At 37.4% G+C, this 27,278-nt stretch overlaps 1 protein-coding gene across 1 annotated transcript in view; it reads right to left on the reverse strand.

Moving 5' to 3' along the window:
• SV2C (synaptic vesicle glycoprotein 2C) overlaps positions 1-23,645 on the reverse strand; it is a 78,371-nt gene extending 54,726 nt beyond the window's left edge. The window contains exons 1-2 of the mRNA XM_085322111.1: positions 22,962-23,645; positions 1,114-1,294 (exon numbers count right to left, since the gene is read on the reverse strand). Coding sequence (XP_085178237.1) covers positions 1,114-1,294; positions 22,962-23,541 — 761 coding nt within the window. The 5' untranslated portion in view covers positions 23,542-23,645. The remainder of the gene's footprint in view (positions 1-1,113; positions 1,295-22,961) is intronic.
• Positions 23,646-27,278: the final 3,633 nt, after the last annotated feature.

Below are 27,278 nucleotides of genomic sequence, written 5' to 3' on the forward strand. Positions count from 1 at the left end.
CTCAGTCACACCAAATTATTGAAACAAAGCCACCTCCTTTGATAATAGAGATATTCATTCCATTTCTTTGGATAAGAAGGGGAACTGTCATCTCCTGTCCCAAGACAGGACCTTTAAAATGAGGAGAGATTAGAAAGAGAAATGAAGCTGAATTTCTATTCCCATTTAACTAACAATTACCTTTTAATTTGAGCAAGGTGAGGGATGTAGTGAAGAACACAATAAATGTAAAAGACAATTCARACCCTTTAGGCAAATTCTGTACTGCAGGAAGATGCGGCCATCAAACCCTACTAGCAATGGACTTCACCTGCATGGCTTTACGACACCAATGTACTGTGCTCTTGCTGGCCCATTCAGCATCCTGAAGATTGGAAGTGGTCTGACATGGAAGTGGTCTGAATCAAACAGTCACCAGAAGTGCTAAACAAACCACCCTGGAGAACAAAGCCCTTGATTATCCAAGGGTGCAACAAAGGTAGAACRAAAGCAGAAGCGTTCTCATACTAATTTACTAGTGTATACCATTCTCAGCTTGTGTAAAGTTCAAACTGAATGGACCCTTACCAGTCTCTTAAACCTTTCTACCAGCTCAGAAGTTGTTCAAATTAAAAGAAAACTAAAGCAAATACAGGGCTACAAACTTAATTATTCTGGAAAAAGCAATAACATTTGGCATGCTGCAGACWAGGCCCCCCAGAGCAATCTTGACTGCAGCGGTATTACAAACAGTATTGTGCACACAAATTAGAAATTTTWCAAATATTAGTGAAATCTTACAATACACCTGTGGAAAGAGTATCATTTTGCATACTGAACAAGCAATACATAAAGAAGCTGAGGTATAAAAGAGTCAAGCAAGTTGTTCAAGTTAACAAAGGAAGTCTGTTGCAAAATAAGAACAGAAATCAATCGTTCAATTTTCAGTTTCTATCTTACCCCTAAAATCATCATTCTTCCCCTTCAGGTTGTTATTTAGTATTGTAGTAGCTACATTGTACAATTCGCAAGCCCCTGACACAAAATTATACTCCTACATTAAAGCCATTTGCAAACAGGAAAGTTTTATTAACACATAGAATTGTAGAAATGAACAAAACCAGAGGAGCTTACCCAAATCCAGAAAACAAGCGACAGAAGAGGAAGAAGCCATAGCCCTGGACAAATGATGAAAGGAAGGCAAAGAATCCATTGACAGACATGCATATCAGGAGTGACTGTCTCCTTCCCACCTTGTCTGCCAAGCCTCCCCAGAAGAACGCCCCCACCATCATCCCAAGGTACACTATGCTACCTGCAATACACAAAAAAAGACGTTTTGTGAGCTATATAACTGAACACAATTGACCACACCAAAAAAAGTCATATGTGCCTGAGTGATTTGCTTTCAGCAATCTTCTGTGCTTATAAAATAAATAGCATAGAGATTAGGTTTTCCTTTCTCAATAAGYGGAAATTGTATGCACAGCTTTGCAAATGTACCTAGGGAGAATAGGTTTCCTCCTTTAATACAATTACTGAATGAGGTGCCTCTAGCACCTAGCAACAATTGAAATACATGCAAGTAAGACTGAATAGAAGAACGAATGCCATCCTTTCCTTGGGAATAAACTGCATTCATGTTAAATATGGCAAAATTAAAACCTGCCCTACAGAAACAAACTGCATGAACGTTTCCAGAATACAAGCAATCTTGCAGAGGATTAATCACTGGGAATAAAACATGCTAAGTCTAACGTGCTAAGGAAAGTGATTATGAAACAACACTTTCCATTCGAGATCTACAGTATCRAAGACGTCCAGCTTGTTTTTCTTCCCTCCTGCTTCAGTGTACCRGTTTATTTTAAAAGGTATTACCCTGTATAAAGAAAACCACTGGAACAGTTTTGTTTTCAAAGAATTTTGAACAAATACATTACAATTCAGCTACAATTRCAAACGCTTTAAAATGAGACAGTGAAATAATAATTTTAGGAAGATTTTTTAAAAATTAATAATGTTTTCAAAGTAACTTCAAAAGTAACTTGAAGTACTTAGTACTCTGACCATTCATGTCTTAGCATATTGCACATTGTTTCCTTTCCAAGGACAAACTCTTCTGTGGGACACTAGACAAAGATATACACCTTATCGAGCAGACTGTTAGAAGCAAGAGTAGTTTCTAAGCTTTAGATAGATCCATCCAGATTTGTATTTTGTTTTGATACGTGTATTATTCCTTCTTCTACTTTCTACTTCTTAYTGACCTTCCCAGCTTGGGCTTTATCTACATAATGGTTGCTCCCATCTTGCAAGTCCCCTACAAGCAAGATTTAAATGCGGAGTAGCTGGAAGCAGCTAAAATATTAGCAAGCCTTGTCCTGAGACTCTTTAATGACGGAAAAGGCCCCAAGAACTGACAAACCACAGGGCAGCTCAGCTGGGCTTCCCCTCTCCATGTTTCAAGATCCRGACTCCAAAAGAATCTGCTTTGCCCTGCAGCGGGTAGTTAGAAGAGAAAGGAAAGTGAAAAAATGCATGAATGCATGGGCTTAGTTAACTGAGGATTAACTTAAAGGTCACTCATCAGTATTTATATTGGAATTCCTTGCGTTAACACCTGGGCTGGCAGAGCAAACCACTGCTGAAGGCTCTCAGGCACCACAAAATACYCTCCTCTCCCCTCATGTTTTCTACAAATAGATCCCACTGTGCTGCTTCCCTATCGCTGCTTCTTAATCAGGCACCATTCTAAAACGCTTGATATAACACACGTCTTTAAATTTATATTAGTAAGTTATATTTTGCTTAGGTAAGTATGCTATTCCTAATATATTTATCAGAACTAAGCACCTGCGTRGACTTTCACACTGGATACCACAACGATAGGAAAATGTTGGCCACAGTCCCTCGTGGCTTTATTACATTTCATATTTTTTAATAAAAATAATTTTATCTATATTACAAATATTGAATAGAAAATAATAATATAAAGACAATCAGCATCCATTAGTTGTTTCTAAATTTAAGATCCCCATGGAGTAATCACCATCTGATGTTRTTTCTGAGCACTAACTGTACATTTTGAACTATGAGTCAGTATAAAAGATGTGTAAAATCACAGAGAAAACTCTTCAAAGTGTAAGTTGTAAAAGGCTCATGCATCCTGTCTAGTCAAGGAAATATATGGAATATTTTCCTCTTCTGAGAAATAGCTAGACATGGAATTTTTGAAATATGAATGAGCATGGAGGCTTTTCAGCACATGAGCATGTACAATTTATCATGGAAAGAACAGACTGAAAAACACGGACTTGCATTTTTTCATCCTCTGCATGATTCAGGTAACRTCTGAAATTAGAGAGCTGTGCTTCTTCCAGGTAAAATGTACCCCCCTCCAAATACACACAAATTCTGTATACAGAAGCAGCAATTACATCAGATTATTCTTGTAGGTCTGTCCCTATTTCATCTCCCTTATGGAAGATGAAAGGACACAGACACTATAATACTCTCTTTGGTTTAGAGGTGTTTAGTGACAGACTCTTATCAGATACCTCCTGCATTCTGATCTGAAATTTTTATTCAAACACTTGAGATTTTCTTGAAAGCCCRTATACAGCTTATCCATGTTCTAGTCCTAAGAGACAAAGTTTACTGAGTAATCTGGCACRTTTGCTCAACTGTAGTAAGATCTCCTTGTAGATAAAATTAATATACCACACTACAGACAGGCCAGTACTCACAGTTTGGAAACTCCATGCAGCAGAGCTGGTGCTTGTTTGGCAACCTGAACTGAAAGAACTTAGCAAAAATGGTTCAACAGCTGCWTTGCCAGCACATCTGTTTCAAAGAGGCAACTAAAATGGTTAACTTTCACTCTTGAAGCTGACATTCTTTACGACAATATTTAATGCTCTTCATTTACAGTTAGATTTCATTGGATTATCCCAATCAGCACTCTAATATTAGTAATGCTCACAAAAGGCCAGTCAAACATTTTGGACAGCTATCTTTGAAATATTCTTATGCAAATAATCTTTATTTAACCAAATAATGGCTTTCCTTGTGAAATACAGAAAGTTATTTTTTTTAAAAAAAAAATCAAAATACTCTGAACACAGTTCATTTTTTCCTCTTTCAGATTTTCTTCAGATTTATTATTTATGATAATAGCATCACAATTCCTCTAAAACCCTAAAGTTACCCATTTTAAGATCTCATCTTTGAGTCCTCTCTTTTCATGAAAGAAAATAGTATCCAAAATTTTGATGGTTTAAAAACATTAGCCTCTTATATTAAACCCTTTGGTCATCTCACTGTGTTTTGGCTTCTCCCAAACCCATGTAAGTAAGTCTTCTGAAGGTCTTTCAAAATAAAGCTGCTAAAAATAATATGCCTCTCCTATCAATAAACTCCTATAAATAAGCTCCTCTCTTAGCCCATTATCTCATACTTTCCCATCATATTATCTTKGATGTCTTCCTAATTGCCTTGTGGATTCTCAGTCATCTCCCCCCACACAGACTCGTATCCTTTCCATCTTGAGCCTACTGCAGCTACCAACAATACCTGCTTCATGGTATTTTCCTGTCCTAATTTATTTATTTATTTATTTGTCTCTACGCAAAATACACCTCTGGCCCCACACCGGGAACTAGTCTTCTTCCTCTCCACATTCAAATTGTTCCTTTAGACCTTTTTTCTCTCAACAATAGTCACAATAAGCAGCAGAAGTGACAAATGGCGAAGGAGAATTCTAATTATGAATAGCTGAAATAGCTGAACAACCACATAATAAATCCAAGTAACCAATGGCATCAGTTTATCGTTTTACCCCTCATCATCCCTTTTGCTCCAACCTTTGAAGCTCTTGTTTATCATGTCATGCCATTAGTCAGAATATACATCTCATGYTGAAAATGCTATTTATTTATTTACACACTTTATAAATCACTTACTACATTTCGCATACTGTTGAAATAATAACTTTAAATATGTAAAAAATAAATATCCAGCTATTGGCCAGAGCCTGCTCTCTTTCCTCATTACCTTTAAACATCAGTTATAAAAAACAGTAAATGTACAGGTATATATGTACACCCATAGATTTTAATCCAGCATGTCATCCTGACAGTGATGCTCCCTTTTTGAGCAACTACTACCGATATAAGAGTGTCTGTTTCTCTTTTTCTTTCTGGAATGACACTAAGCACTCTCAGTAAATTAAAAAATCACTATGTAAAAATAAGATTGTAAGATTATATTTTAGAAAACAGGATTATATATGCAGATTTACGACAACTCCAATGAGACAAACACTGCTTTCATAAGACTTATACTGTACTTTAATCAATGGGTTACTTATTTGTATGGGGATCTTCCTATATGTTATTATTTTGAAAATAAAATAATCCACAGTGAAGAACTTAAATGCCCATAAGTAGAATAATGAAGAAGAATATCCAGACTTATCTTTGTTTAAACTCTGATAAACAGCATAAGCTGAGTTTAAAGATGATAATCTTTCACAATTATACTTAATTATTAGCYGTCATTAGTTTCTTTGATCAGAAAATACTGTGGAAAGAATTGTGACCCACACAATAGTTTTCTTCAAACAAAAATAGCTTCTAATTAAATTGTTCATAATATGAGCTAATTAAAATAAGCACTTTTCCATTAAGAAGAGGACAAATATAAGAAAACTGTAATTACTCTAGAAATGTCAAAAGAACTCCATTTTCTGAAGCCATTGCCTTTAGATGTCTAAAGCCACCTGTGTAGTCAAAATATTAGATTTTCGGTTCTTACTCATCATCTTATTCTATTCACCTCCTCAGAGGTACTGAGACTTCAAAATTCTTAAATAAAGAACTGCTGCAAATTAATATTCCTGCATAAGAGCCTTCTTTCCTCTAAACAGTGCTTGAAATAGTAGAATAACACGATGTAGATTTGTGGAATGGTAAGTTTTTAAGGTGTAGAACTAAATCGCTAAAGAAATAAAACATGAGTTGTTCAGCCATTTGAAAAAGATGATAGGTACTGCTTTCAAACAAATGCGAACCAGCAGAACCTTACTAAAATTTTGTATGAGTCTTTGCAACTTCGGGACTTCTACAGTCATAGATTTTCTTTATCCAAATGCTTGCAGTGTCCCATAGCAATCATTCTGCGTCTTGACTTCGGATGCTAAAAGATTGCTCTTGCCTAATTATATGCAATATATGCAAATCCGAATGCGCCACAGTATATCAGTCTCTTGCTCTATCACTGCTCTTCAAACTAATCCGCTCCTTCTGCATTCCTTTTCAGGACAGCTGCAGACAGACTTGAATCTGCAATTTCATACTGTCTAGGATGCAGATGCTTAATTATATACCCATTCTCAAGCTTTTTGCAATCTTATTTAATATATATTTACAAACATTCAAACTTTTCTTCTATTAAATTACTAAAATTATTTTTAGTAATGATCATGGTAATGGGTTTTATCTGTTTAAATACATGAAGAATATAAAGCAATTTTCAGGCATAAAAGTTTATACAGCGTCCATCACACTGCAGTGCTTCTTAGACCTTCAAGTGTTACTTGCGACTGAGTGACCTCATAATTTCTAAGTAGCATGTCTTTGCTCAGTAGAGCATTTAGCTTTTTTATATATTTATTAGTTGCTAAGTGCACAAGATATTCTGAATATCCTTCACCGTCACTATAAAAGGGCAACTCTATCTCCATAATAACCAAAGAAAGAAAGATATAAATWCACACTCATTGAGGGGAGAGAATGTATTTAATCCCAGTGATATCAGTGGGGGGGGGGGGAAMAACCYCWTYYCCTCTTCTGAAACACTCCAGATACTACAGAAATATTAATGTTTTCCTGAGGGGAAGAAAACTAAGAAAAAAATTTCAAATCAAATCAATTTTTAAAATGTTTATTAATTTTTAAAAGCTTGTTTCCCTAGAATTTACATAGGAAAAACAACTTAAGGAAATGCTCTGACATGAAGGCTAGCATAAAAAAACAGCATATAATTCATAGCTAAGATTAATCAACATGAATAGTTTAACTGCAAACAGCCTCTAAAGTTCCAATCTTAATTCAGTTGAAAAGAGAATTTATAGGACCTACTGTGTACTTCTACTTTTATATGAATTTACTAAACAAAAGACAAGGAGGCATCACAGAACATGAACAGAGCACAAATGAAAAAATATTATTGCTRCCACCAAAAAGTAGGGTCGTGGATCTGACCTATTCCTAAAGTAGGAAAACATCAAGGGCCAATTTGTCCCAGCAAAATCTTGCTGGATCTCAATGAACTGAATGTAGTGAAATAAGAAGACTCCGCAAGGTGTTCAACCTTTGGGGAAATTATATTTTCTGACCCTTGGAGAGAACCCGTCTATTCAAATTCTGTAGCCAATTTAGTGCAATTCAAGAATTTAGACACTAAGTTAAAGATGACTTTCAGAAAACAAGTTTCTGAAACTTTTTTGAGTCAAAGAAAAGAACAACAATAAAAGACAAATATAGACCTTTTGCTTCACCAACGGAAGGAAAACAAGCACAGACTACCGCCTTATACTACTTATGAACATACCTCCAAAACCTCCAAAGATACTCAGTCTAATACCAATACAGAAACCTCACATGAATAGAAATCAAGTGAATGGACAAAATTATCCTGTTCACAGGCTATGCTGATGAACTACAATATTTGACAGGAATTCCTTTCAGGAATTTTGACAGGAATTCCTTTCATTTTTTTGACAGGAATTCCTTTCAACTAGGAAAGTCAGGAAAACGGGAGTGAAAGCAAAGCTGAGCAAAAGCTGAGCAAAGCTGAGCAAAAGAAAGGTTCAGATGATCAGTGTAGGTGGGAAAATGAAAGAACATGTAACTCAACAGTTCTGCTTGTAAAGCTACTTATGGTCTTTAAACCAATAGCAAAAAACCCCTCCATGATCAGCAGCAGGGATGATGCAAAGGTGTACAATGGTATGACAAGTATAATTTAATGATTGATTTAATTAAAGGAAAACTGTTGTGAGGTAGCCAAGTAATGTATCTTTAAAGAGAGAATCGGAGAAGCCTCATAAATATTAAAAACAAAGATGGAGCAGAGGAAAAGCAGAAAATATGAAATGGAAATTAAATATGTATGTACATATATATGTGTGTGTATGTAAATCTACATACATATATACATATATATTTCCAAGTTTTTCCCCTTTCAGAAAGATCAAGTTTTCCACGGAATGGAAACAAAAAGGAGAAATAGATGTAGAAGCACAGCAAGAAATCTTCAAAATAGCCAGGAGACAGCTGAAACTAAGTGAATAGGACACATGGCATCATCAGAAGGCAGCAAGCATATAATGCAAGAAGAAATTTGACAACATAGAACTTTAGATCAACAAACACCTATAGTACATTCATCTTGGTTTAGTGTAGAGACTGAAGGGAAAACTGTCTCCTACTACGGCTACCCAAAGTCCTCACTCAGCTTTGCTCTTCGAGAGCTCCAAGGTGAATCAGGTAGGTGAGTTCTTCTTGGGAGGATGGGAGAACGGAGCAGAAGTCTGTCCTCTTCCCAGGGAGTGGGAAGAAGGTAGTTTGCCAAGGAAAATAACTGATATACATTTCCAAATCATGAAGTTACTCCAGAGTGTGTCCACCCTGGAGGGAACTGTAGATATGAAGACTCAAAGATGGACAGATTTGAGCAAAGCTTTTATAGTGCTAGATCAGAAATACCATCCACATGAACATCAAAGACTCCCAAAACAATCATTCTCACAAATTTCATTCAGATATTAGCTAGTTTCCTGCTCTCCCCTGGAATGCCTCTTAAGAGGTTTATGTGCCTAGAATGTCTCCTTTTGATTTGTTTCCTGTATCTCACAGGAGACCTTCACAACCTGAGGTGTTTGTAGTGGAAGGCTCTCATTCACTTAACTCAAGAGGAAAAAAATTGGTGTTTTGCCTCCATACTTGCTCTGAYTGGGCCTATGAGCCTGATTCTGCTTTACGTTTGTCTGAAGATTAAGATGATTTAGCTGTTTACATTGTTCATTACTYCAAAACCAAATTTTTTTGTTGCTTTTGAATTCTGTATGCCATAATATACACATAATTTATACAAACAAGTGTGTTGATACATATTTTTATTAATGAATCATTATTGTCTTAGCAGACAAGTTTCCTCTGTACTCAGATATTATTTTAATTAAAACATTTTAATAACAAAGGGAATATCTGTTCCTGCTTTTCCTCAGATCYGAATCAGATAAACTAATAAATGCACAGAAGAAGCCCAGTAACCGCAGACACTGTGACAGGTAACAGATTGCTCACCAGGAATGGGGCTTTTCTTCACAGCTGTATTTTCTGATAAGGCAGCAAAATAAAGAATAATATGGTAAACCAACACTTTTGCATACATTATCATCATCACTTATGCTTCAAGAACATTATCATGTCAATAACTAAGTCTTTAAAAAAGTCAAATCCACTACCAGGCATTAACATCATTTTAATGTATTCTGTAGCAGATTTCTCAGAATAATAACAATAAAAAAATCTTATTTCATTTTATTAGAGTTATTTACAAAYGGAATACTACCAGTGTTCATTGCAGCAGATGGCAGCACTATTTTATAATGCTGTTACCGGACTAGCAAAATCAATAATCCATTACAAATAAAAAGACAAATGCTGTAATTTCTCACAGATAATCAATCAGCACTCAAATGTAGCACAAACTCAGGCCTATAAGAAACAGTCAATATGTGATACTTGTCTTTCCATATAAACAACGTTTTTAAAAGATGATTGTTAGCAATATGCAATAGATAGGGCACAGAGTTTATCAAAAACCCAAGTAATCCCAGGTAATGACGTGAAGACGTTGTCAGATTCCCTAGGTACTATCACTGAGCATATTATTTTCACCCTATCTCTTCCTTTGATCCAATAGTTCCCCCTGGCATTATAAAGAAAATCCTAAAAGACAAGCCTCAGATAAAACACACCTAGTTAAGCTGTCCTAATACCCCTAATTCCTAGTTTTTCCTTCCACTGCAACTGTAGAGGCTCCTCTGTTTTTTTTTTCCCTCTCAGATTTAGATGTTTTATTCAGTGCACTCTTCACCGAGCTCTGAACTGACCCTGTCATGATGGAAATTACTGTGACTTTCCAATGGGAAAAGCACTTCCATGGCAATCCTGAGAATCAGGATGATTATTAATGGTGCAAATGATTGAATAGTGCACAGAACTTACTCTACAATATGCTAAGATTAACAAAATTTCAAAGCAAAAACAGTACTTCACAAAAGCTTTTAATTGCCCACACAGTCCTCTAAATTAATCATCTCATTTCATTTCAAAACTCTTCATTTTGGCTACACATTTGACTGTCTTAATCTTRTTTGCTTAGTCCTGCTTCTGACCCAAGACAAAGCAAAGACCACGAATAATCACTCTAATTTTTAATTGGTGCTGAATTAAAAACAGAAAGCCCAAATTATATACATCTACATTAACAGCAGATGTATCCAACATAAGTAATCAAGGTACAGGATATTAAGAATTAATTAATAAAACTGTGCTCCTACTGAAGATATMTGTACAATAATAAAACTAACTGTTGATTATTACTTCAGTGGTTAATCAGCCATTAACTCTCCCTACTGCAACTATATTCCAGTACTGTGCAAACTACTTCCCTTGTAAATGGGAGGAAATAACTTTTTATCTTCCTTCTTCTAAACAGTCACTGTTACTGCCTTTGTTCCAATTTAATGAAGGTGAGAAGGAAGATAAAAATGTTAAAAATGAAAAAAAAAGAAAAAAAAAGAAAAAAAACACTTGTATTTGAAATCTATGACCGTCACTGGCTTCATAAAAAGACACTGGGTTAGGCTTAAGCTCATCAGGAAGAGGTTACCAGAGTGAATAACTGCCTTGGGGAAGGAAAAAAAAAAACAAAACAAAACAACCCCACATCTCTCACAACATCTGACAGGGGACATGGTCTTCCTCACTTAGCACACAAAAGCATATGGGTGAAAAAGAGAATTCCCTCTGCTAATGGTCCCATTTTGTCTTTCTACTTTCCCATTTACAGTCAATGAAATACAGTAACTAATGCAAAGTCATAATAAAGAATAATGGACCAAATAATGCTTTGTATGGTGCCAATACACCTGCAGGTGCTGGGGATGCTAAGCAGCTTTTTAATGATGTATTTACAATAGTGCCAGGAAGCAGAGTCATAATGTCTAAATGGAAAATTATTTAGATGACTGTATCAGTTCACGATCTCCATTCAGCAAAGTTGCTAGCGGCAGTTTCAGAATCAACCTTGAAAATTGCTCTGAATTCTGGCAGATCAGGAAAATATTTGTTAACTGTGAAAATGAGCAGATCTGACAAAAGCAATACACTGTACAACAGAGAACCACATACCCTATGAGTTACACTGAATATAGACTTACTCAAGTTCATATGAAGCCCTCCACTGTTAACAGTAGAGCAAATAATATCTGTTTAGCTGACATGACAGAAAGAAATTGCAAACTGGCCACCTATGCCTATCTTTGGGAACACAGATCTTTTTCTTTTTTATCATTATAAATAAAAGATTTTTTATCTATATCTAAGACTTACAGATTAAAATTCAGATACGAATGTCTGTCTGCCTAGTAAATTGTTTTCTGAGTCTTCAGTTTCCTGTGAAATGGGACACTTATCGTTCACACATTTATCCTAAGAAAAGCTTGCTCATTGTAAGCATAAATGCGTTTATGCTTTGTAAAGCACATCTTGTTCAACTCAACGTACGGCTATGTCTTTAAAAACTCTTGGTTTTGTTTCCCGTTAGCTGGAACAAGGTCTGGCACATGTTAGTTAAAAAAGGTCATTGGTTTAAGAGAGCCGGAGAACAATYTGATAAACATTTTACAATTAGTGGTAGGGAAGAGGAGAGTATCTTACTCTGTTTCCTATCTAGAAGTCTGAGCAGTAGGAAGAGTTACTTGGACTGGGTGTAAAATCTGAGATTCTTCAGTGAAGAGGTTACGGACAGCACATCCCTGAACTGCTCACAGGTCCAGTCACGTAACAGATAGGGARTTATCCTCCCTGCACACTTGGGGCCTGTTAGTTTGCTGTTATTATGTTGTCAGGTTATTCATTTATCTACTTTATTAGTAACTCATCATCACTCCTTTATCTAAATATTTACACCTGTATTAGCACAGTGGCTTTGATTCTGCGCTTGCTGGGGAAGTGCTGACATTCCATGTGCTTGTGACAATGTAAAACTGGTCCAAGCAAGCGCCCATGTAGCCAGAGCAGGTGTAGCCATCATAGGGAAAGAGTTACRTTCTCACTAAAATACTGTCAGAGTAGTTTACAAAATTAATTGCATTCCTTACCTTTCAGCACTGACATTCATTTAAGCAAGCCAAAGCTCTGCAATAACTGGTTATTTCAAATCCTATATATCACAAAATATAATTGGCTGCCAATTCTAGGAAATATTAATAGTATAAGATAAAATGACTAGTCAAACTTTGAAAGAGTCCTAAAATCCTGGACTGTTAAAATCCATGGATAAAACGCATAGGAAAAACTATGCATTTTAGTGAAAAATGCATAGGAAAAACTCAACTATGACAAAAAGCCATTGAATTATGTTCGTTCCATGATTTAATGAAGTTCGTTAATACTTCCACTATGAAAATATTTATATTTCTTGTCAAGGAGCTCACATTGCTTTCATTTCATACCTCAAAACTTGATATAAGATGCAAAATTCAGAACTATATATAGCCAAATAATGAAGAAGTACATCTCAACAAATGGAAGCTTGTAGATCATAACTTAACTGTGTTGCAGAATTAACCAAATGCTGACCTTGAGGAGAGTGTAGCATCATATTAAAATATGAGATAATCATATTATATTAAAAATRTTCCGTTTGGTTAAAAAATGGATTTGACTCACTGATTTAAACAGCGATGTATCATCAGCTATAGCTGATGCCAAAAGAGTGAGGAGGAGGGGGAAAAGCAGAGGTGACAGCCAAATTAAATRTGTGAAATCACCATGGCCCTTAGGCTTCTCCTTTGTGAGGCATTTCCTTCTTTTGGCCATTTTTTGTAAGATTATAAATGTGTGTGTCATGAACAGTAAAATCACTGGTCTGCGATAGGATAGGCAGATCCATAATGTAACCTGCAGTGCATAAAAAAGCAGCCCAGTAATTTTTAACTATGTATTTTAGATGATCAAGGGAAAGAGAAATATCTTACAACCCAGAGAYCTGAAGGTAACCGAAAGCATATGATTATTTGAGCCTTATGTATGTGTGCAGACATATAATATAGGCACATTTTTATTAATGTATGTTTGTAACTGTCCACTTAAATGTACAAGTATCTCAATGCTTACCCATACAGTCTTCTTAAGTACATATGTTATCCCTATTGTAGGCTGTCGTACCAGTCATTTAAATAAAAGTTTCCCAATATCCGCTGTACTCATTGGGTTCAACTAAAGCACRCACAGCTTAAGCCTTCAAGAAAGTGTCATATTCTGGCAAAAAATGTCTGTCTCAAAGAGTGGCCTCGTAGTTTACTAGCCATATATGCACTTACAGCTTTGACACTGTTCCAAGGCATACGAGTATAGTTATGTCCATCTAACTAAAAAAAGTAATGAATAAGTATTAYGCTATTTACAGAGCTCTCAAAAGATGAGTTGGTCGCAGCAGCATTTGGCCATGCTGGCAACATGAACTAACACCAAGCCTCTCAGTTGTGAACTGCAATGCAGTGATTTCATGTTGGCTTGTACTGATTTTTTTACTTCGGTTAAAGCTGCTAACTGAAACCGCTTATTGAATTCTCCTAACCCCAGGTTAAATGGTTAACCTCTTAGAAGTGAAGAGTGAACATATAAGTTAATGCTGACCAGTAGCTTTCAGACAGCAGTAAAGCCATGTGCTGGAATAACATGAAACAGGAAAAACTGTATCATCAAAACCTTCTACACGGTGCTAAGGTTCTTAGCRCAACCTTCTGTCACAAAAAGACAGTTTGGGAACGGCAGCTAAYCACACTCAGAATAAGAGGGTAGCTGCGACCTACCTTAAACTGCTGGCTTCTAGCAGGAGCCCCTAACAGCTCAGAGAATTGAACATGCTGCATTTCATTAATGGTCCCAGTCTGTGCTCCCAGTTCCTATCTTGTGACAAACCCAGGATATTCCACATGATGTGTTTAATCCAGATCATAACAGACAAAAATTGTATTGCACTCTCTCTGTCCTGTCCCTTTTTTCCCCTCAAAAAACAGAAACAAATGTACCATCTCCACTGGTTCAAGTAACATAGCTCCTTAGAACAGGTAAAGGCCTTTCTCTTAATTTTTCTCCCTYGTATTATTATGTTGGGAAGGCAAGCAGAGAGAGCATTGCAGTGGGAATAGTTTAATGTCACTGGAAGGGAACTGACCTTCTACTAAAAGTGAACACCATGCATGATAGCATTTGTATTTCTGGCATCTTCTTCCGAAGAAATAAAGCATTAATCCTACATGCAAGTTTTCACCTTGCTCAGGAATATTTAGTGCACATTTCAATGACTACATCTCTATTTCTAAATATTTCTACTGCTGCTAAAGATTTATTACTACTATTAACCATAAGCACAATGGACTCTCACTGTTATTTCAATGATATTCTCACACTCTAAGGTCTGCTATGATTCCAGTAAGTATTCTTAACCAAGACTCATTTCTCGTAAATACAATAATTTTAAAATTCATATATAAAACCCTATCATTTCAAGATCTTTGCTACATTCAGTAAGATTACCATTAATACCATGTCCAARAGTCTGTATTAAAAAAATCATTATTAAGTCTCTTCCTCTACCTTTGAAGTCTAAAATAATACAATTCCTCYAAATTTTAAGAAGTTCTCCATAATAAAAATAAATAAAGGAGTATCCCTGGAAGTTTCAACTCTATAGGAGCACATCTTCCACCACTTGCAYATAACAGTAAAATACAGAGAAGTTGACTGTGGTTTTCCTTTAATTTATACCATTATTTATATCTCTGCATATGCAGAGGAACTATACTGTCAAAAGTATCACTCCAATTGAATTGAGTAGATAGAAAAAAGCCATAATGCTGAAGACAGATTTTTTTAAAAAAGAAAAATCTTAAAATTTAGATATTTAAGAAGCAACACAAATAAAAAACAGCTAGCCATTATTCTACTTTCTCAAGTTTTGGATTTCAGCCTCAAAATAAATTTTAGTTAAGCTAGTCATAAGTATACTATAATCCTACATAAACAAGGCTGGTAGAAAAAGTTTTAGTGAATTTACAGAAGAGAATAACCTCAGATCACTAAAATCGATACATTTGTTTTTCATAGCCTTTTTTCAAGCTTACAGCTGCATTTCCTCACAATAGGCCAAAAAAAAAAAAAAAGTTCCTTTAACTAATGACTAGCAAAGACAAAATCTTCAGCTTCCCTATTAAAATCTTCGGCTTCCATACACCCCCCTAAAAATTAGAAAGCCCAAGAAAACYCTTCTTCTTCTACAAATTACTGTATCTCTATTTATCTGGCTTACATGGAGAATTTATAGCKACTTTAAAGATGGTAAAACAAAAGAATATCATAAACATTGAAAATCAAAAAGCACTTAACATAAAATTTTGCTTAACATCGTTTAGGTTTCAACCTCCACAACATGTGAAATCTCCTCTCTAAAAGSGAAGTTTGTTGCTCCTGCAGCAAGCTACATAAAGGAAATCAATCAAAACATGCAAGAGAAGTAGCACAATCCGAGAATAATAATTTAATTTCTGATTTACGTATGTCCCAAAGGTTTTCTATAAGGTGCCTGCTGATTCAGTGARGTGCCCAAGCACTTTGGAGAACCCTACCAGGCATGTAGATGCCCGAATACTCACAAAATGCTCCCCTCAGATGCAGATTTTGCAGTCTGTAACTCACTGTCATTTTGTGGCAACATCTCAGCATTCTACAGAAGCAAGGAAAAATCCATATAGGCTCAGGAGGAGAACAAATAGTTCAAGCTATATGTCTTTGCCCAAATTAATTTCAAGCCTAGTTTGTGTGTAAACCAGCAAGTCTGTGCAAAATCCAGGAGTTCATGGATTTAAACTGTGTTGTTTAAAGGTTTACTCTAATGTAGGAAATATAGTATCTTTTTTGGTTACAGGAAGCTAAAAACATTATAATTAATGACGTGTTTGCAAAGAGTTGTTTTTCAAATTATGGAATCAGAAAAGCTTTGGTTGAGAGACCAAAACTCCTGCTCTAAGGAGTAACAACTTCAAAGTAAGACCACTTTACTCAGGGCCTCRTTCAGGCAGAATTCACCACAGAATTTCCCTGGTTGCAACCTGTGATGTCTTATGCTCCTTTCAGAAAAATTTGACTTTTTCTCTGCAGTCTTCCTCCTGCAAAATTAAGTAGCCAAATACTACTGTTGATCCTGGTTCCTTTAGCTTCTTCTTATATGTCATGTATTCCAGCCCTCTAACCGCCTCAGTGGTCCTTTGCTGAACTTGCTCGAATTTGTTAATCTCCTTCTTGTACCAGGTGGTCCCACATGTATATGAAGTATTCCAGATGTGGCCTCACAAGCCTGCAGTAAAGGGAAATAATCCTTCACCCTAGTAGCTACACTCTTRCTAATGCAGCCCAGAATGCAGCTGGCTTTCATTGCTGAAGGCTGCACTGCTGACTCGTGTTCAACTTGCTGTCTAGGAGGACCCTTAGATCCTTTTCTGCAGAGCTGCTCGTCACCTAAGCAGGTGATAGAAAAAAWTCTCCTTCTATGGCTACTCAACTAAGCATATATTTTACATGTGGAGATTTTTTCTGTTTGTGTTCCTATACTATGAGCCCTAATTATGTCCGGTTAACACAGAACAAAAAGATTGTTTATAGCTAGCTAAAAGATCGTTCAGTCTAAATTTTTGACAAGAGGTAATATATGGGTGCAAAATAGACCAGGGGAGAATGCAATGAAGCAATGAAGAAGCAGTGGTCTCTGGAAAAGATGATAGTCATAGCATATGAGTGGCTTAYCGGTTGTCAGGTTTTGTTGGCATGAATAAAAAGGAAGGTTTACAGAAGATAATCACTTAATCCTGTGACATTTATATGGATTTATTTTTCCAGTCCTAGCTAAAGTGAAAAAAAAATGAAGTTACCTGTTTGAAAAATGCCAGTGGGGCAAAGGTGGCTGGCATCACGGGCCAGACAGAAGCAGGAGTCAGCCTCTATCCACCGATAACAACCGTAACAGCTCTGTGGCTGTCAGAGGCTTTACCAGTGAAAGTAAGCCCTTAAAGATGGCATGGTGGGGCCAGCGAAGAGACAGTCAGAAGGAGCAGCATGGCATCCTGAACAGACACAACTGGGACAGGATAACTTTGTCTASCTTGGGGGAAAGGATGCTTCATTATTTCAGATGCAAAGATGCTGCGAAAAGGGGAAAGTGTCTTATTTTTGTGGTGGGAAGGAAAGGCCATAATTTAAGTTTGCAGAAAAAAAAATGTAAAATTTAGGGACAATCTGCATGTGGAGTCATAGAAATAGGGTTACTCAGACCCAGAGTGTCAGGCAGGATAGCAGTAGTCCCAGTGATCAAGAAGTATGACAGCCTYTGAAAAATTGAAAAGCAAGGAAGATTTCTATTTTAGCTGTTTCATACTTTAACACATTCATTGTCCACAAGGAAAGCTCAGGAAGACAGAACGAGATTTTGCCCAAAGAAGACAGATGATGTGTGGTTTTTTGCAGCACASAGATGAAACTGGTTTTGCTTTTATTGGTGAGATTGCACAGAGAGAAAACTAAGGCAGACCACAAACAAAGCTGCTGGCACCCCTGCCTATCACGGAAGCTGAAGGAAGGATTAGAAGAGCCTTCTGAAAATATCAACTGTAGAAACCATTAAAAAAGAAAGAAGAGTATCAAGAGATTAGGGAGTCACAGAAGCTAATAGAGAATAAGATTTCAATAAGTGTGTGGAATTGGTAGCTGCCAGTTAAGAATGATGAAGATGGACTGTTGGCTCTAAGCTTTGGCTAGGTACTCAAGCAATTGCTGTGAAGCACAAGAAGCCAAAGCCAAACTGAAGAAAGCTTAGGTCAAGTGTGAAGGGGAGGAACTCCTGAAAATGACTGTCAGCTGCACATTCAGTGGGTTAGAAGATGAAAGAGAGAATAGAGATGATGTAGCGATACAAGTGGGATCAATGGTAAGTTTTTTAAGGAACAGAAAAGATAAATGCATGTTTACCAGTTGTTAGCAATAAGTTATGAGAAGAATAAAAGTATCCCTGTCTAAAATGAGTGCAAAATGTAGCACTTCACAAAAAAACAATTCATACATTGAATGTTTTATATATACAGAACTAAAAGACACTACTGAATTTAAATTTGAAAAAAAAAGAGCAACACTGTTTATAGAATGCCACATCAGGTCTCTAAGAGTATTTATAGATCATCCAAATGAAATTAAAGCTCTTCTAGAAACAGCTATTCCATTTTACCTTAGATTTCTTGTTACAACAGGTGCTACAAAGGATTCACAACCTACAGAAAAAAATGTTTCATAAGATTACATCTCATCTCAACAGATAGCAGCAAGAATTACATGGGATCTGCAAATTAATCTTCTATCACATAAGTTGTCAGCATCAGGTAAAAAAAAAAGTTACAAAAGGCAGGACACATCTTTTCAACACCTAGTAAAGCAGGCTAGCGTTTTCTGCTGTAGGTACTGAAATAGAATAGGTACAGCCCAGAGAAGCATAAGAAGAAATATAAATAATGAAACATTCACATAGAGAAGAGAGTTGATGTGACTTAGCTCTACTTACTTCATACTCTATACAAATTCCAGCGTATTCTTAAATAGATGTTCCTATTGTGATCAGACCCACATACACAAAGGTTAATGCTCAGAAAGAATTCAGAAAACTCTATTATAGCATCAGCTCAAGTGAATTTAATCTTTAAATAGCATCGGGATTTGTTAGTGAACAGCACTAACCTCACATCACAGTGCAAACAACAACTAGGSAGCACAGCAAAGAGGAGCTTGGGGACATCGGTTTCGTGCAGAGGCTTACAGCGCCATTTGAACCTCCGAACCTTCCGAGATGCATAGTAACTTTCTACAGCATGCAAGGACTGTTTGTTTTATTTCCACAASTTGCTGCCAAGACATTTTCCATGTTTTTTCAGTCCGAGTGGAATGCAGTTTAGTAGCTGACAAGCAAAGGAAAATTTCACTTGTCTGTGGTAATGATCTGCTGTCGATAACTATGAAAAGGCAGTCCTACAGAGCCATGCAGAACCATCACAAAGAGACGGATCTCGTTATTAGCACTGGTAAGAAACATTTTTTCCATCTCTCTCTTGMGAAGCTTTGCCACAAGAGAAAATTCTTGCAGTTTGCCTACCATAAAGACTTGCTCTATTTCTTAGATCCCCTTCGCAGTGAAATCACATCATGTGGTCTTCAGAAAAGGAGACGGGTTAGGAATTTGTAATTTGTCAGTTACAGCACCTTGCATCCGTGTACAGAGAAATAACAGTAACCATCTGAATAAATCTAGAAAAGACAAAACCTAGTTTGTACAGGAAGTCTAACGTGGGTTTCGTTGTCCAGAGGGAGTTCCAAAATCCCTAGAGGATTAACTTAAATCAGGCCTGTTCTGAGCTACCTGTACACTCCTGTCTCACTAGAGCCAGTACCAAGAGGTTGGTGTGGATCCATGTACGGGCAGGAGTTGCAGGTTTTAGAGTAGGGAAAGTAAGCCTTTTCCTTGTTCTTAGTGATGTGGCTATAAAATCTTRCCAGAGTATAATCAAGGCTACTTCACTATTTATTAAAAAATTATGCCTGTCTTAAAGATCCCAGTTAGGATGCAATTATGATGGGAAATCACAACAGCAAAGTAATTGAAATGCATGGCTGTGAAGACCTAGTTATGATCATACTAAAATGCTTCTACTAAACATCCACTGCCCTGATGAATTAGTTATTCTGGCTGCAAAGACGGTATATTTATATTGGACATAAGTATTATATTTATCATTGTATTGAAGGATTGCAATCTAATAATACATTTCTATTACTAATGAGTATGTAATACCATCAGTTTTGTGGAACTATTGATAAAACCACTACTTGTTGTATTGCCTTTGATACATATTGCGAAAGATAAGACTGCTTCGCTCAATGTTTCCCCCTTTTTCCTACGTTAATCTTTTAATGTACAATCATTTATTTGTTAATACCACAACACAGAGGCTAGTGCTACATTATTACAAAAGAAAGATACAGGAATATTCATTACAACTTCCATATTTTAGGCGTAAGAATACATTGCTCACATATTTAAGCTTTCAGACATGTTTCCTTAATTTTGTCTGCAAATATCATTTGCCTATACACAATATTTGGAATTTACCAGCTTCTGTGCTGAATTTCCATTAACTATGGACAGAGTCATTCCAAAGTATCTCAGGAGAGTGTCTTAAGAAGTCTAATGATTGGGGAACTCTCAAGCTTCTTCTATACGTGAGCCACATCTTAGTATACGGCTCCATCTTCACATCCACTTGCTCCTGCACTCTGTACTCACAATGGCAGAGCACTTCCATAATGCTTACAGCATTATGTTCACTGTAAATGTAATATTTTTAGAAAACATAATGTATTTCCCCTTAAATTTCAATTCTATCTAGCAGATGTAACAAAGAAAAYGTGTCAAGGCCGTGTTCTCCACATCTGCAACACGATAATCAGAGATGTCAACAACACTAGTTTTAGAACATCTCAAATACYTGAAGAAACATTTCCCAGCATAAAATGTAATGCAAGTGGAGGGGACTCTGCAGGCACATCAATTAGCTATTGGATGTGTAAGCAACATGAAGAGACTGCAGAGAGAATGGCTACCCTTTCCTGGGTAACAAAATGAACCTCGACAATTCCATTTTTTGAGAGAGTGAGTGGATAAACAAAAGAGGTTATCCGTAATTAAAAGGGGGGGTGGGGTGGAGAGATATCATTTTTCTTCTAGCAGTAAAGAGGACTTGTAATACTGATTAAATTGTTCAAATATGTTCAATCCTCAGTTGCCAAATATCAGGTAACAGAATCACATTAAAAGTAAATCGTACGCCACTGTTTTCATTAGCTGTGTTCYGTATTAGTATCTGCACTGACACAGCAACATTTAGAGATACCATGTTTCTGCACGTTTTAGTTTCTCTCCTCTAGCTCTCTTCTCTTTGAATTACTTACATATAGCTCCAAAATAGCCAAAACCAGACATGTTTATGCACCTTCTTTCTGTAAAAAGTAGCTATGAGAACTCACAGGTCTAAGTATGGCAAAAATGACATTCACAAATTTGTTGTAATCAAGAGTACCAAACATTATTTGCATGTAGCCTCTTTAAGCATAAAAAGTTGGATGACTTAATTTTTTAGAAGTTTAATTGCTGTACCATATAAAAAGCTAAAGTAGTTTGTTTTCAGCAAAAGCTCATCTAACGGCAAGGAACATCTCAAAGAGCCCAGGCAGGCGAGAACTCTGCTCCCATTTCTGCTCTTGACTCRCTGACGTGAAGAGAGATTTGGAGATACAAATGAGGATGACCCTTGTCCACTTTATTAAAACCTACAGAGTCAAACTGCTAGTATCAGTGTCAGGAATCCCACCTGATGGGGGCTTAATGTTCTACCAAAAGACTTTCTGTCACAATTTGTGTTATTTAAAATTCTGAATCTAGTTTTTATGCATTTAATATTTTAGGGTACTTCAGGAGCAAAGGGATAAAGATCAGGACATGAGAGAAACTGAAATAAAGTTAAAATGAGACTGTTACAGCTGAGAATCATGTGCTGTAAAGATACAAGAAACAAACAGCATATCTGTTGTACGAAAAAAGTTCTTACATATTTTAGATGAAGCCTTCCTTCTTTTCTATAATAGCCTGGACCCTTTCAGGCCCGGGCCACTTACATGCATATATATGTTCCATTCTCCATCAGGCTTCAAGCCCCTATACTCCCACCTCCCCTTTTCCAAGGGTAATCACTTATTCTTTTTCTGCAACCCAGCCATGTGAAATCCTCGCTTTATCTGATTATTCTGGGCATGCCCAGGAAGCAAAGCACAGGCCTGTCACACAACGCCGGCTCAGCCTGCCTCCCTGCCGCACTGCGGGAGGAGAAACGGCCCTTCCCCAGCAGCTGATGGGACACAAAAGGCCTGCCCCAGGTGGGTCTCCGGCCATTTGTCCCACTGGCTCTGACCCCACTGGCTTAAAGTAAACATTGAGCTTTCCGGGTGGCTGGAGAAGAAAGCAGCCATTGGGAGAGAAGGAGTCAAAGAGACAGAAGAAAGAAAAGCGAGGCAGAATTTTCCCTGGACTTCCTGCTTTCCTCAGATTGTATTCCACCTCTCCCTTGGGAAAGCTCCAAGCATGAGAACTGTTGCTGGTTAGTTATATGATCTATTCTCTATTACACCTATAAAAATCCAGAAGAGCTCAAATAGTCACACTGCTTTTTTTAAAATATAGGTCATCTGGATGTCTCCTCTTATAACTAAGAAAAAAATATATCCCTCTGCGCTTTAATTTTGCTGTGCAGTCTTCCATTTCACTGAATTATTTATACTTTTGATTGAAAATGATCAAAAACRTAAACACAGTCACTATCTTCATTAAATCCATATTAGCTCTTAATGTATTTAGTGGCTTGCTTATTTATATTTAACATAAAAAGTTTTAAATAAATGTTAGTGTTCACCAGTTATTATTTAGACATACTGTAAGTAACATTTTTAATACCACAAAGACCGAACAGAGATTTCACTCACCAAGCCATCCTGATCCAGAATTCGGTATACACATATCTGTCTCAGCACTGGGCAACACAAATCCAACCACAAAAACTTCAACTCCATCAGCCATTAGGGCCATGCCCAACACAAAGAAGAGGGCCCACTGGAAACGACCATGGCCACATTCTTGAATTATCAGTTCATACTGCTGTGCTAGCTCTTCTTCATCAGCTTTCCTCTCTGTTTCCAGTTCATGACGATCCTTATATTCATCACGCATAGGCTGCCCTAAGGCCACCATGCCATCCTTGCCCTGTCCCATATTGGGGATTCCCTGATATTCCCCCTCATAAATTTCATCATCTTCATCATGTCCTTCAGTTGCTTCACTTGATCCTTCATCATCATTAGCTTCCACATCATAATTTCCCCCTTGGACATAGTAATCATCATCATCTTCCTCATCCTGGAATCGGTTGTAGGACCGCTGGGTGTAGCCATCCTGAGCTTTGTCAACAACTTTATTCACTTTTTTGACAGCTTGTCTCTTCACCTCTTTGGCAATATCTTTTGCCCCTTTCACTAGCGAAGTCCTGTCTTTGTATGTTTCTTCCATCTTGTATCAGACAAAGATTGCTGTCCTACTGCAGACAGACCTGCCAAATGCTGYTTGGAGCACCTACTTCGCGTTGGACATCGATACTAAAGGCCCAAGAAATACGAAGTTCTAACACAGCACCTGCAAAATATGAGAGAAAAAAAAGTTTACATTTTGTTCCTTCTCCTTTGATTCTTCACACTGATAGAGTACCACACCAACCTTACTTAAGCACTGCACACCACAGTTCAGGGCTTATACAAASATGCTTTTTCTTCAGAGACGCAAACATCCCAGGCTACTAAGAAAATACTCTAAAGAAAAATCTAATTCCTCTACATAATTTCAGAATTAAATCTATTACACTCTGTTTTTTCAAAGGATACCGGTTTTTATTCTGAAAGAAAACAGGTAATTCCATGAGCCAAACACCATACTATCTCCAGTGTCCTTCTCGCATTTGAATTCTCTGTTACATAATAAAAGGTTATAAACACGACAGCTTTTGTGTCAGCGAGTTAGCATTAAAGCGTCCGTCTTCTGCCCAGCCTCCCTTCTACAAAACCCTGCAGGGAGGGAATATTCCCAAGATCCCTAACAGTCTTTCAAACTTGACTGAACTTGCCCAATGTGTTCACAGGTTATTAAGAGCAGATTGACAGTTTGGATTTATCACACTAAGTCTTAGCAATATATGTTGTGTAGTTGCCGTCTATAATCAGCRCAGGGAGACAGGTGGGCTGAAGTGGTGGCACTTTCACCCTCTGGAGATTTCTAATATCTAAATCACCCACAGGAGCATCCCTGCCATCTCCACAGTGACAGCAGAGGCAGCCTGGAGCAACAAGAGCTGCTTAGCTAATACGTCTCGGAGCGTAAATCCAGCATGAGCTCCGGGCAGTCTGGCTGGGCGCAAGCACCGAGCCGTTTCACCCCACCGCCCCGCCGCGCTTTGCCACCTCTTCCTTCSTGCCAGCGTTTGTGATCCTGTGGCTGCCTAGTGAGTCAGAGCTGCTTGTGTGTTTGACTGAAAATTAACTATTTCCTTTTTCCCTGGTTAGTTTTCAGGTGTCGCAGCAAGGCAATTCGGCCCATCACATGCCTGCACAGTGGCTGGGGGAGCAGAAAGAAATGGCAGCAAAGTGCAAGCAAAGGCAAGGAAGAACAGCAGGATCCTCCTCTGCCGGCGCTGCACGTTTCAAACGGCTGACACTGGAGACAAAACTGCGCCATTAGTAACGCGTCTAAAGTTAAGAGGGATTAATCTGGGCACTGCATCCACGCTACAGGTTTGCAGAAACCTCACTTCTCTAAGAAATCATGCAAAAGTGCCAGTATCAGGGCTTCCTAGAAAACACAGTCTACTTCCCATTTGAGGAAAAGGTTGTTTTTAACAATGGTCGTTTTAATGATCCATTTTCCAGCACAACCTCAGAAAAAGCTGCAGTAGCACAACTGAGGCAGCAGTGAGATGTAACACTGGAATAAGAATAAATTGCTGGGAATTTCTGAAGAAAATTCTGTTCCCCTTGCTAAAGCATTGCGGAACGATTCCCCACGCTCCAGGGCAGAAGAACTGGCTCCCGCTTTGAAAAGCCTGCCTTTTATTCGTTCGGATGTAAACACTATTCCCAGAAGTATATTCCAGACAGCGATTTTCAGATTGATACCATTTGGAAGGATAGAAAGAAATATAGACTGCTTCAGATAAACGAAGGACATGGTGTATTTCTGATAAAAGAAAATCAACCCTAAAAATCACACAAACGTGCAGGTAATATGYCTTAAGAAGCTAAAAGACACTTCCCCAGCTTTCCTTATAATGACTATAGAAATCCACCATAATGCTTCTTTTTAGTCCCTTCCTCTAGATTAACTTCATACACTCTGAATGTTTCTCAAAGAAATCAGACGTGATGGCACTACTCAACTGTTCAATGCAAACTGAAGCATTTACTGGAAAAGAAATGCAGCCTTTAAAAAAAATAGGATGTAATATTTATGACTCAAAACTGTAGCCTGATTTTAGGCACACACAATCCTCCTATGTAGGTCATCTTAGAGAAATTGCCTTAGCATACAAGATTTACCCATTACAGACTTTCAGTTTTGAAGGTGCTCCTCGGGAGTTATCATCTGCGTACTGAATCAGGCATCCAATCCTTCCTGTTACATACATGTGGACTGTAGTCTCTCCTAGCTATTATTGAACACTTCATACATAAAAACATTCACCGAGTCTGCTGCAGCCTTCCATAAGGACTTTCAAGAACTTCACAAACTCCTAACGGGTGCTCTTATGAGGGTTAATGCTTACAAAGTGTTCCTAAATTATTTTGATCATTTTAGACAATTTTAGGGTGTATGTGTGCACAGTACATTTAAGGTAAACTCTGAATTACTCTGACTCTTAGATTATTGCTTTTTTGGTAATTACAACATTCTTTTAAGCATTTTCAGTTGCAATGATACTGTCAAACTTAGCTTTACCACAAGCTATATCTGTGCAAGCAAGACAGTAGGCATTAAGGACTATCAGATGAAAGTGCTCCAAAGGGCAATGCTGGCGCACTGGCAAAGCAGCTCCTTCTGTTTTTACAGTAGATCTACCTCTTGAGTTCAGCAGACTACTCTCTAAAAACACAAATTTGCAAAAGTAACTGAGCTTATATCGTCAGATCAGGTTCTGTCAGATCAGCTATGTCAACAATGAATTATACCTCTCCAAACTCATTAATAGGATAACCGCCAGCAAAAATCCTGCACAGACTCCCCCTAAGTCAAGCTTCTGTCTAGGCAGTGAGATCCAAGATGTACTGAGCACAAGACCAGAAATTTCTCTTCATCGTGCCCAAGTTTCCAAGCGGCATACCTGGTTTGAATGCTATTCCTTTAAGTAACTGTACTTTATGAACCGAAATCCCTGCCTTAAGGGTGGTAAGTACAAAGAGGAATTATTTACAGTCCATGCACAGCAGCTCTCTACCCTTTTAATTATGTTGGGCTGATTGACTACTAGTAAGCAACTGGAAGTCTGAAGGAGTGAGGATTAATAACTACCCAAGTCGCATAAAATAGCTGAAGTACAAATGAGAATGTAGCTATTGATTCCTGTTTGTACCAACTGCCTTACCCAACAAGCCTGCTACTTTCACTAAACTAATCCTACATCCCTATTCTATTCCTTTGATTAAAAAAAATCAAAATTTAGCATTTTCCCAGGAAAACAGGGATTTAATCTCTAATAAAAACACTATTTCAAGTAGTACATGCAAATAAATATTTCAAAACATTCACAAAGATACATGCACAGGAAAACAAATTATTTGGCTGCTGTAAAGCTTTTCCTTTTCCATTCTACTGTGTTTACAAACTTCCTTCTAGTTACTACTTGGTTCTCTCACATTTTGTGCCACACCGAAAGTAAAGGCTGGACACTGSAAACTAAATCAGTGAGGTCCAATATAGATACTCATTCCTACCAAGCCTTACACCTTTGCTTTGCTAAACATAAGTTGTGAGAAGAGTCACTGAAGACCAGAAGCTACTAACAAAATATATTAAGCATGTGCATATGTTCAGATCATACATTTTTCAGAACAGAATTGAGAGTCATGCTTAGACTGAGCTACAGCTTTAGCAAGGACTTAGGCATCTAGTATTCGCAGTCTAGAGGAACCTTAATTCTTTCTACAAGATCTTTAAACTAGTTTGAGCAGTGCAAAGCCCGTAAAAAACTGTACAGATTTTTTTGC

The sequence above is a fragment of the Rhea americana genome, unplaced genomic scaffold (genome assembly GCF_003343005.1).
Source record: "Rhea americana isolate MKP2758 unplaced genomic scaffold, rheAme1 scaffold_74, whole genome shotgun sequence".
In the NCBI taxonomy this organism is placed as follows: domain Eukaryota; kingdom Metazoa; phylum Chordata; class Aves; order Rheiformes; family Rheidae; genus Rhea; species Rhea americana.